We start from the raw sequence: 12,944 nt of genomic DNA, 5'->3' as shown, positions 1-12,944 counted from the left end.
TATACATTTGCAAGAGCACTAGATTGCAGCACTTTTTCCTGTCATGTAGCGTTCCAGATATGTGCAAACTACCTATCTAGATATCTCTTCAAAAAAGAATAACATAGGAACAAGAAAATATAATAATAGAAGTTATTCAGAAACTTTATTTAACCCCTTAATGACCGAGGACGTGCAGGGTACGTCCTCTAAAAAAAGGCAGTTAACGCCTGAGGACGTACCCTGCACGTCCTCAGTCTGGAAAGCAGCTGGAAGCGATCCTGCTCGCTTCCAGCTGCTTTCCGGTTATTGCAGTGATGCCTCGACATCGAGGCATCCTGCAATAACACTTTCTGGCCATCCGATGCAGAGAGAGCCACTCTGTGGCCCTCTCTGCACCGGACATCGATGGCCGGTATCGTTGGTGGGTGGGAGCCGACTTGGGAGGCGGGTGGGCGGCCATCGGTGTGATCTGGAAGGTGGAGGGGGGCGGGATCGGGGGCGGAGCCTTCGGGGGCGCGCACGGGCGCGCGCGCGTGCACGGTGGGTGGCGGGCGGGCGCGTGCACGGGGCGGGAGCGGGTGGGAACCGCTACACTACAGAAAAAAAGTAAAGAGTAAAGGGTATTAAAAAATGAAATAAACATTTAAAAAAAAAGCATTTAAGCGATCTGGAAGGGGTGGGGGGTTGGTATTGGGGGGGGGGGGGAAGCTACACTACAGAAAAAGGATTTTTTTTTTAATAAAAACACATATTTTCACTAAAATGGGTACTGGCAGACAGCTGCCAGTACCCAAGATGGCGCACATTAAGTCAGAGGGGGAGGGTTAGAGAGCTGTTGGGTGGGGGATCAGTGAGGTTGGGGGCTAAGGGGGATCCTACACAGAAGCATATGTAAATATGCTAAAACAAAATGCACAAAAATGCACAAATTTTCCTTTTATTTTAGTACTGGCAGAGTTTCTGCCAGTACTTAAGATGGCGGGGACATTTGTGGGGTAGGGGAGGGAAGAGAGATGTTTGGGAGGGATCAGGGGGTCTGATGTTTCAGGTGGGAGGCTGATCTCTACACTAAAGCTAAAATTAACCCTGCAAGCTCCCTACAAGCTACCTAATTAACCCCTTCACTGCTAGCCATAATACACGTGTGATGCGCAGCGCCATTTAGCAGCATTCTAATTACCAAAAAGCAACGCCAAAGTCATATATGTCTGCTATTTCTGAACAAAGGGGATCCCAGAGAAGCATTTACAACCATTTGTGCCATAATTGCACAAGCTGTTTGTAAATGATTTCAGTGACAAACCTAAAATTGTGAAAAATGTAATGTTTTTTTTAATTTGATCGCATTTGGCGGTGAAATGGTGGCATGAAATATACCAAAATGGGCCTAGATCAATACTTGGGGTTGTCTACTACACTACACTAAAGCTAAAAATACCCCAAAAAGCTCCTTACATGCTCCCTAATTAACCCCTTCACTGCTGGGCATAATACACGTGTGGTGCGCAGTGGCATTTAGCGGCCTTCTAATTACCAAAAAGCAATGCCAAAGCCATATATGTCTGCTATTTCTGAACAAAGGGGATCCCAGAGAAGAATTTACAACCATTTATGCCATAATTGCACAAGCAGTTTGTAAATAATTTCAGTGAGAAACTGAAAGTTTGTGAAAAAATTTGTGAAAAAGTGAACAATTTTTTGTATTTGATCGCATTTGGCGGTGAAATGGTGGCATGAAATATACCAAAATGGGCCTAGATCAATACTTTGGGATGTCTTCTAAAAAAAAATATATATATGTCAATGGATATTCAGGGATTCCTGAAAGATATCAGTGTCCCAATGTAACTAGCGCTAATTTTGAAAAAAATATGTTTTGAAAATAGCAAAGTGCTACTTGTATTTATGGCCCTATAAGTTACAAAAAAAGCAAAGAAGATGTAAACATTGGGTATTTCTAAACTCAGGACAAAATTTAGAAACTATTTAGCATGGGTGTTTTTTGGTGGTTGTAGATATGTAACAGATTTTGGGGTTCAAAGTTAGAAAAAGTGTGTTTTTTTCCATTTTTCCTCATATTTTATAATTTTTTTTATAGTAAATGATAAGATATGATGAAAATAATGGTATTTTTAGAAAGTCCATTTAATGGCGAGAAAAACGGTATATAATATGTGTGGGTACAGTAAATGAGTAAGAGGAAAATTTCAGCTAAACACAAACACTGCAGAAATGTAAAAATAGCCTTGGTCCCAAACGGACAGAAAATGGAAAAGTGCTCTGGTCACTAAGGGGTTAAACGGTATGCTCTGTCTGACTCACAATAGTAACATTTTGGGTTTCATGATCCTTTAAGAATGTTCTGCAGCAATGCATCCTTATATTCATGGGTGTTCAGTAGGTGCAAGAGAGAGGAATAAATGCCTGCCCCTGAAACTTTACTCTTTTTAACTAAGCATAAGTAACAAATGTGTCTCTTTTGAGGCCAATAAGCCTCCATTTTTAAAATGAAATACAAAGTGCTAGATTACAAGTGAGGTGCAAACGTTTTTGCGCAAGCGATATCGTGTTTTCACAATCCATTTCAATTGCGCTTATATTACAAGTTAAACAAAAGAATATGTTCTAAGTATTTGTAAGTACATATTCCTATATATATTAGTATATATTATCTATACCTATATATAATCACATGTGTATATATATATATATATATATATATATATATATAAATATATATATATATATATATATATATATATATATATATATATATATATATATATATAAATGTATATTTGTTTTTAAAAAATCAGATATATCTAGAAATATTTATTTATGAATAAATAGAACATATTCCATTATGTTAAGATCATTGGAATATGAAATATTCATATTTTCATGTTGGGTTAGCGCAATTGCTAAAATGCGATCGTGTTTGCGCGATAGTTGGGTGTTAGTTTTCCCCCCCACTTTTTTTCCCTCCATTGACTTCTATGGAGGAATATGCGATATTGGATGTTCAGATTTTTGCGCTAGTCAGGTTACTGCTTGCGCAAAATAACTTGTAATACTAGCGCAAAAATCTTAACTCTAGCAAAGTTTTTGCGATTGCAAAAACGCAATATACCACTGCCCAAAGTAAGCAAATCCTGCTCTACATAATGCCATTAATATAATTATGCTTGGACCATTTTAATTTTTTTGCCACCTCCTCCCAAACAAATGCTGCAAGATGACCATGCTTACAATGATTTTATGTTTTTAGATAATACAACATAATATTATTAATATTAATATTATTAGTATTACTATTGTTATTATCATCAGTTATTTGCAGTGCTAGAAACATAGTTATAATATGCAAAGGCAGCATTTAATGGAGACAAAAGGGTAGCAGACCCTGCCAAGAGTTGCACTGTTGTAATTCAGTTCTCATGTAGGTGATCTGCAAAATAGCTGGGCTTGTAGGATTACATGCTAAGGGGGTTCAAGGGGATGATAAAAAGAGGATAGGAACTGAGGTAAGAGAGTAAATTGTATGCATCCCTGAACAGTAGTCTTTCAGGACTGTTTGAATTTGAAAACTAGGGAAGTTCTTGTGGAGCAAGGTAGAGAGTTCCACAAAATAGGGGAACTACTGTAGATGGGAATGTGTGGAAGTAACAAGAGAGGTGGAGGGAAGTAGGTCATCATGAGCAGAGAGAAGGGGAAGGGAGTGAGAGTATCTGGAGACGAGGTCTGATATATAGGGGGAGCAGTGTTATTTAGGGCCTTGAATGTCAGAAGCCAGTGAAGGGATTGCCAGGGAGGTGCAGCAGATGAATAGGGACATATAATGAAGATCAACCTGGCAGAGGCATTCAATATGTATTGTAAAGGAGATAGATAGCAGCTAGGGATGTTTTTAAGGTGGAAATGGCAGGAGACATGGGGGCATATTTATCAAGCTCCGTACGGATCGCTGCTCCATAACCTATCTGCCTGCTCTGAGGCCGAGGACAGAAATCACCAGAAATCAACCCAATCAAATACGATCGGGTTGATTGACACCCCATGCTGGCGGCCGATTGGCCGCGAATCTGCAGGGGGTGGCATTGCACCAGCAGTTCACAAGAACTGCTGGTGCAATGATAAATGCAGAGAGCGTATGCTGTCGGCATTTATCGATGTGCAGCAGACGTGATCCGCTATATTGGATCATGTACGCTTGCACAATCATAAATATGCCGCTGGGTGTGAGGAGTGAAATAAAGAGTCAAGTGTGACCCCAAAGACATTGGGCATGTGGGGTTGGGGTAATGATATTATTAACAACAGTTATAGAAAGTTGGGGGGGGTAGATATTTTGGAAGAAGGGGGGAAAAATAAGAAGCTCAGTTTTATAAAGATTTAAACTATGGTAGTGATGAAATATCAGAACGGCAGTTAGCGACATGAGTTAGGAAGGATATAGCATAATATGTAGTTTGTCTGGAAGAAAAGCATTTAATACTGGTCAAAATTCTGTAAGAATTCAAAGAATATTTCAGGGAAAAATATTTAATTGCTATATTATTCTATGTAGTTAAATCACAATGGACCATCTCACTCTGGTGAATCAGTTCCCTAGAAGAGATCACAAGTTATTTGAAATCTAACCGAATCTAGGCAAGTGTTTCTAGCTATCTAAAGTAATTATTTCGCTGTGTGGGATGGTTTTTCACAAAGCATTGTCTGTCACCTTTCTTCAGCTTTAGAGAATTCTGAAGATACTCGTCCTCAGTAATTGGCCTCTTATCCTGCTCCAGCTTTAAAGAGAAATCCCGGATGCACCATACAAAAGATGGAAAGGTCCTCTTGTATTCAGCAGACTCATCTTCATCCTCCTCATTTGATGGTGATGATTTCAGCTTTATCAGATCAGACAGCTTTGTCACATAACTGAAAGAAGCTAAGGATGAACTTGAAATGTGTAAGACAGAGACCATAAAACCCATTTTATTATGTTTTATTCAACATATCCTGGCTTTTTAAAATCTTTCTTTTTTAGTTTAATAAAAAAGTTAACAATGTGGCTCAAACTACACTTTTAAACTATGCCATGTACACAAACAAAACAAGATAACATATGATTAATGACGTTGATGCTTTAACCTCTTAAGGACATGTGACGGAATTTTTCCGTCATAAAACAATTGAGCAAACTGAAAGCTGTGTCCTTAAAGGGTTAAAGTGATTGTAAACCTAAACTGTTCTCTCAACAATATTTGTAATAAAAAAGTAAATGTTGGGCACTTTAATTGATAAAAATCATTGTAGACATTTAAATATACAGTATAAATTATTAACCTTTAATTTTGTGATACATTCTGCTGTTCCGCTGCCTGCATCAAGCTATAATGTAGCCAGTTATAACGTGCCCCCTTTGGTGACAAAATCAGGGGCTTTATTATTAACTTGCTGGATGCTAAAATGGCCCAATAAGATTGGCTATAGCTCCTTTACTATAAAATGAAAGTAAATGCATTTGTTCGAGTGCAAACTAAATTTACATGTGTCCCATTAGCGCAAATTAAGACCTAGTGTAAAGAGTAAAATGAAAGCCCCAAACACAATATAAATACATATATAAACACATGTATAGACATACACAAACATTTGAGCCTATTCCATTCAAATAAATTAAAACATGAAAAAAACCTATTTAATCAATTTTAATAATTAATAATTGTCTAGATTACGAGTTTTGCAGGAAAAGGCTATACCGCTGAAAAATTGGTAATTGCATGTGGAATGGCCAGGAAAGCATATTATGAGTGGCGGCGGTATAGCTATATAATTTTAGCTTGTAACGCAACGTCCATTCTGCACTCAAAAAAATGATGTTTGAGTGTGGGATTTTCATAACGCTTGTATTACAGGTTGTGCGGTCCGGCTAAAATGCTTGCGTTACAGCCTATATTGGCACAATCTATACCGCCACCTGAGAGCAGTAGTTATGGATTTTGTGTAACAAAAATGTTTCTCAAAACTCATAACTAAAATGTTACAAAGTACACTAACACCCATAAACTACCTATTAACCCCTAAACTGCCGCCCTCCCGCATCGCAAACACTATATTAAACTTTTTAACCCCTAATCTGCTGCCCACTCACATTGCGACTATTAAATAAACCTATTAACCCCTAATATGCTGCCCACTCACATTGCGATTCAGATAGATTCAGATAGATTCAGATAGAGCACACACTTTTAAGCAACTTGTTAATTTACTCCTATTATCAATGTTTCTTTGTTCTCTTGCTATCTTTATTAAAAGCAGAAATGTGAAGCATAGGAGGCGGCTCATTTTTTGATGAGAATCTGAGTTATGCTTGCTTATTGGTGGGTAAATGTAATCCTCCAATAAGCAAGCGCTATCCATGGTGCTGAACCTAAAATGGGCTGGCTGCTAAGATCTACATTCCTGCTTTTAAAATAAAGATAGCAAGAGAATGAAGAAAATTAGATAATAGGAGTAAATTAGAAAGCTGCTTAAAATGTCATTCTCTATCTGAATCATCAAAGAAAAAAATTAGGTTCAGAGTCCCTTTAACCCCTAATCTGCCACTTCCCGACATCACAGTTACTAATAAATTATTAACCCCTATTCCGCCACCCCCGACATCGCTGACACCTAAATAAACCAATTAACCCCTAAACTGCCGGCCCCCCACATCGCCAACACTATAATAAAGTATTAACCCCTAAACCTCCAGATTCCCACATCGTAACAACTAAACTAAACTTATTAATCCCTAAACCGCCGGCCCCCCACATCGCAAAACACTAAATTAAACTATTAACCCCTAAACCTAACACCCCCCTAACCTTAAATTAAAATTACAATATAACTATCTTTAATAAATAAAACTTACCTGTGAAATAAAAAAAAACTAAGTTTAACCCAACGACTAGGGTGAGGGGATTGGGATTTTGTTCCCGACCCTTTGCTTTTAGGAACGGCACTCGACAGGGGTGCCCACTGTCCCCTCTCCTTTTCATTCTGGCCATTGAACTACTGGCAACAGCCATTCGAGCACACAATAATATCAGAGGTATATATGTACATGGGACTTATCAGAAGCTAAGACTCTTTGCAGATGACTTAGCGGTTTTCCTTACGGACCCAGACCGCTCCCTCCCAAATCTCCTTGAACTTTTTGACCCTTTTCGGTAGACTCTCCTTTTATAAGCTTAATGTGACTAAGACTGAGGCTTACCCATTGCATCTCCCAGATGCCCAACTCCACATTCTGCAAAGAAAATACAAATTTAAATGAAACCGCAGAGGGATCAGACACCTAGGAGTCTTCCTATCACATTACTTTAAGACAGTAATCGAGACAAATTATGACCACTTCTTACTAACTCTCAAACAGATGCTGATGCTCCCCAGATATAAGGAAATTTCTTGGATGGGTAGAATCTCTGCATTTAAAATAATTATTCTGCCAAAACTCACCTACCTATCTAGATGTCTCCCACTCAAGATCCCAACTACATACCTAGATACTTACCAATCACTGTTAAATAAATATGTTTCGGTGGACTCACGTCCCCGTATAGCGAGAAGAATTTTGCCGGCTCTAATAGATAGAGGGGGCCTAGGTCTTCCCAACCTCAAGCTGTACTATGAGGCGGCGATGCTTACCCATATATAAGGATGGGGCATTTCCAAAGAACCCCCTAGATGGTATGAAATTGAACAGGCCTCGCTACCCCATGGTACCCTCCTTTAAAACCTACTTTGGATCCCTCAACACTGTAAATCCCCTGTTTCCCCATCCAACGCAGTAATCAAACACTGCCTCTCTGTGTGGTACAAATTACGTCACTCTCCAATGGTAGCTCCACATCCTTCCCCAATCCATAGTATACAGGGATTACCAGATTCAAATTCCACGGCTTGGACTAACCTAAATCTTGCGACTATTCAGGATTTACATATTGGAAACACCTGGGCCTCTTGCTCTGAGCTAATCTCGCATTGTGCAATTCCACAGAAAATGCATTTTGAAGTGATGAGGTTTAGATCCTTATTAAGCAGTTGGAACTTCTTTAAATACGCCCCACGTCCCAACACCCTATGGGAATCCCACTGGAAACTAGGACTGCAGGGACATAAGCCACTTACAACACACTATCAGTGTCTCCTGCACTGCCACGTATTACAAAATACACTTAACATCATGGCATGGGAACGGGACCTAGATAGAGTACTAGATTTTAAGTTGTGGACAAGAGCCATTGCTGATACAAGACTGGTAATCCATTGCATAACCTTCTTTGAACTATACTATAAACTACTCACGAGGTGGCACTGGGTCCCTAATAGACTTCACCGTATCTCGCCTACCACCCCAGATAGGTGTTGGAGAGGTTGTGGCAAAAGAGGGGACGATATCCACATTTGGTGGAGCTGCCTGGAAGTTCACAGGTTGTGGACTAAAGTTCTTGTCCTCTGCAGACTCCTAGCCCTCCCGACAGACAAGGGTCCTGAAACCTATTTGTTACATTTGGATTTGCCAAAGCTAGCTAAACCACAAAACACCTCCTTATCTACATCCTAATGTCTACTAAGCTTGCCATCGCAATACACTGGAAGCAGCAGAGCGCCCCCACAATAGGTAAAGTTATTGCGATCCTCTCTTATATTAGGGTCATGGAAGAAGCAGAATATCTTAATAGAGGCACCATAGATATATACTCTGACACTTGGTCCCTTTGGGACTTGCTTCCACAGAACATAATCCCTAGAGATTGACAGCATAAAAAAAATAATAATAGAAAAAAAACCTTCCTGCTACCCCCCCCCCCCCGCCCCTGTCTCCCACCTTCCTTCTCTTCTTTCTTTTATTTTCTTCCCTCTTTTTCTATTATACTTTTACTTGCTGAGACTGCACTAGCTCACTTGCACTGATATTTGTAAGTATTGTTTTATATATATGTTACATTTCACTGTTCATAAATGTTATTTCATTCATGGAGCTATTTCCTAAAGCTCTCATGAGTTTACTTCGGACATGCCATTACTCTTTACTCATTGTGTTACAGAGAGTATAGCCTATGTTATTGGATGACCGGCTATCTAATTTATTTGTATGGGGTAAAAAACAAGTGTGAGGTTGAGCTGTCTCAATCCAATAGGTGCACTCACTCTTAATTGTTTTTCACTAATTTATTTGTATAAAATGTGAGGTTATGGGTAAATAGCTGATCCTCAATGGGGAATTGGTATGATTTATTTAGTAAGATGTCTTGTATCTTGTTGTCTGATTACTATGTAAAATGGAAAGAAACACCTAATTATGTCTTACTGTTGTACCTTATTAATAATGACCGCAATAAAAATATAATTGTTTAAAAATAAAAAAAACTATAAATTAACCTTCCTGGGACCATAAACCAGCACCCACATAATGCATACTTTCAAACAAACCAACTGAGAACCCCCCCAGGGTGACACAGGCTTTTGCAACCTCCCCTATGTAAATACAAAACACAGGAATGAACCGCATTCACAGACTGGACTGGGTGCACATCCTAAGCCACAGCAAACTCCACAGCCCTGAACACTGACAGACAGCTGCAAAGTTCCCAGCAACACAGGCAGTTAACCCCAGAGCAGCCTGGGTGACAGGTCCGCAGGGAATAATTACAAACATTATCAACACAACACACAGAAAACCTGGCACTGCTTTTAAACATTACTGTGAATCTGCTGGCGAGTGCCAGGTTTTCTGTGTGTTGTGTTGATAATGTTTGTAATGCTTCCCTGCAGGCCTGTCACCCAGGCTGCTCTGGGGTTAACTGCCTGGGATGCTGGGAACTTTGCAGCTGTCTGTAAGTGTTCAGGGCTGTGGAGTTTGCTGTGGCTTAGGATGTGTACCCAGTCCAGTCTGTGATTGCGGTCTATTCCTGTGTTTTGTATTTACATAGGGGAGGTTACAAAATCCTGTGTCACCATAGGAGTTTCTCAGTTGGTTTGTTTGAAAGTATGCATTGTGTGGGTGCTGGTTTAGGGTCCCAGGAAGGGGGAGACCTTGTCATGGTCCTGGGCTTGATCCTTTGGTGCCAAATGTAACTGACTTCCCCCAATTTTGCTTTTAAACATTACTGTGAATCTGCTGGCGAGGGCCAGGTTTTCTGTGTGTTGATAATGTTTGTAATGCTTCCCTGCAGGCCTGTCACCCAGGCTGCTCTGAGGTTAACTGCCTGGGTTGCTGGGAACGTTGCAGCTGTCTGTCAGTGTTCAGGGCTGGGGAGTTTGCTGTCGCTTAGGAGGTGTACCCAGTCCAGTGTATGAGTGTGGTCCATTCCTGTGTTATTTATATATATATATATTTAAAAATAGAAAGAACATTTTTTTCTATATAAAGAACATTGGAATGTAAAAATTAACAACTTACTTCTGGTATAGTCCTGTAGGTCTTATGCAAGTCTCTGGGGAGAAAAGTTAACAATGTTGCTGTATCCGAGGTCCTAAAGTTTGCGCATGTCAGGTTTCGCTCACTCACAAATATATTTACTTTCATCTGGTAATACGTGCGCTAACCCATCAACATTAAAAGTTTACTTTGAGCTTCACAATCTGACCCTATATTGTAATATGTAGTAAAGGATTTGTGGATGATAAACCTCAGCTCTACTTCTATTGTTGCATTTTAAACAGCACACTCATCCTCATTGCTAAAGTTCATCATTTTTAAAACCTTGAAGTCGTAAAATAAATACATAAATAAATAAAAACTCAAAGGATACTGCAGCTTCTCCAAACTGTCTTGGTCAATAGTTCCCAGACTGTTGTACACAAAGATGCTGCTCAGAAGTACAGCCAAAGAAAATATCAACGAATCATTGTTACTATTACCCTAAAACAAATTAAAAAAATAGTCAGGAAAGGAAAAACACATACTTCATTACAATTGATCAATGCAGTGATAAAGTGTACCTTCAGACATGGAAGCGCATAACAAATTATAAGCAAATAGTCATTGACTGTGTGTGTAATCAATTTTTCAAGCCAATTCATGAAATTTCTGCCCTACTAGATCTGTCCTGGTCAAATATAAGTGCAATTATTGTAAAGTAGAAGTGTCTAGGAGCAACAGCTGCCCATCTATGAAGTGATAGATTATGCAAACTCACAGAGCAGGGTCCAAGTGCTGAAGGGAATAATGTGTAAAGATTGTCTATAAACTGTTGCTTCACTCACAACAGAGTTCCAAATTGCCACTCTGGAAGCAACATCAACACAAGTACTGTGTGTCAGGAGCTTCATGAAAATTCAACCCCAGATAAATAATTGAAAGGAGGGGTTTTGACCCCATTAAGTCTAAGGATTGGGTGGGTTATGGCCAAGGAGTGGGCTGGGTGAACGGTATATAAGGGGTGATTGGAAGTTCCTCTCCCCTCTTGCAGCTCTGCAACTGCAAGATGAAGTTAAGCTGCGTGACCTTCTTGCAGTTGCAGACCATGTGTGTACCAGATGGCAGAATTGAAGGAGCTGTTGAAGGCAGTGCAGCAGCTGGCTGAGGCCAAATGAATGGCCTGTCTGAGGACTCACCTGGAGGCGGTCTCTGGACCAGGAAGCAACGAATAGAGACTGGAGGAGGTACGGGTGGCATGGAGTAGCGCATGAGGCTGCAGAGACGGTGGAGACCTCCAGAGTGCATGTCCCCATATGGTGTTGAAAGGAGAAGGAGTTAGGATGGGAATGGACCAAAGGTGAGGCCTGTCAGCGGTGCTCACAGGAGTGGGAGGAAAAGATGTGTGGCAGAGGAACAGAAGAAGGGTGTGGACTGCACAGCAGCTTCCAGTGCAGTGGAAGGACAGGTCCAGACATGTGACAAGCAGGTGAGGGCATGGGAGGGAGCGGGTGGGCCTTGATCAGGGAGCTTGGGACTCCAGGCCTGCACAGATGGGAAAGGCCTGGAGATCAGCAGGAGTGGGGCTTTCAGTGACAGCAGGGGAAATCCTTTCCACTGCCAGGAAGGAAGACCGGCAAATTATTCAGGAGGTGTTGGAGGGAGGACCTGGCTGCATTGGAGCAGCTCTCCATTCCTTAGCACCAGGACAGAGGGTGCAGGACAGTGGTAGGAGTAGTGAGGAGGCGAGCACAGGGGATAGGTCAGGATCTGGGAATATAAGGGAGGCTAGGGTAGCAGGCATACGGGATAGGGACCTGATTGCCTCCTCTCTGCAAAGACGGCTGCAGGAGCAGGACGCCCTGCTGCGCCATGGTCCCAGACGACTGGAGTGGTACAGCGTGGGGAGAGGTCTTGTTCAATGAGGGATAGGAGACGATTGTGGGAGGAGAGACAGTCCCCCAAGTGGGGTAGTATCATGTTCCAGTGTATATGCGCTCAGGACACAGACCCTCTGGGCAGTGTTAAGGAATTGGAGACACCGACCCCTGACCCAGGGAAGAGTATCCTTGATGTAGATAGGTGATATTCTGTGATTCATAGTTGCAAGAAGTTTTTGTAGAGTTCATGAAGAGTGAAACATATGTATACAATATATTCTGGCTTCAATGAAAACATAAATTGATACTGTGACATAGTTAATAGGAGTAGCTGCAGGATTGATGAGTGGAAAAATATAGCAATGTAAGATGTTCAGGATTCAGTGTAAACTGGTAGAAGATTGACTCATAGATGCAAACTAAGGTTTGTTGCAGGATTACAGTACATAATATTATATAGAGCTGTATGTCAGTAATAAGCAGAGCAGCGCAGGTGATAGACAAGCTGCAAGTTTAAAGCATTAAATACTGTTTGTGCATATATTGGAGAATCACATGAAAGCTTTTTAACTGAACACATAGATGCAGAGTTCTGAATATATTAAGATATATGAAGGAGAATATTTCAGCTATGACAACTTGTAGCAGAGAATAGTTAGAAAGTTCTGAGTTAGATGCTGTTGTAGTAA

The 12,944-nt window shown here is 40.6% G+C and overlaps 1 protein-coding gene across 1 annotated transcript in view; it reads right to left on the bottom strand.

The window, feature by feature from the left end:
- LOC128638940 (guanylate-binding protein 1) overlaps positions 1 to 12,944 on the bottom strand; it is a 147,027-nt gene that overhangs the window by 82,674 nt on the left and 51,409 nt on the right. The window contains exons 4-5 of the mRNA XM_053691070.1: positions 10,770 to 10,879; positions 4,706 to 4,905 (exon numbers count right to left, since the gene is read on the bottom strand). Of these exons, the coding sequence (XP_053547045.1) occupies positions 4,706 to 4,905; positions 10,770 to 10,879 (310 nt within the window). The remainder of the gene's footprint in view (positions 1 to 4,705; positions 4,906 to 10,769; positions 10,880 to 12,944) is intronic.

This window comes from Bombina bombina, chromosome 8, assembly GCF_027579735.1.
Source record: "Bombina bombina isolate aBomBom1 chromosome 8, aBomBom1.pri, whole genome shotgun sequence".
NCBI classification, from domain to species: domain Eukaryota; kingdom Metazoa; phylum Chordata; class Amphibia; order Anura; family Bombinatoridae; genus Bombina; species Bombina bombina.
Note: the sequence above shows the minus strand (reverse complement) of the source record. Positions and strands in the feature narration are given on the sequence as shown.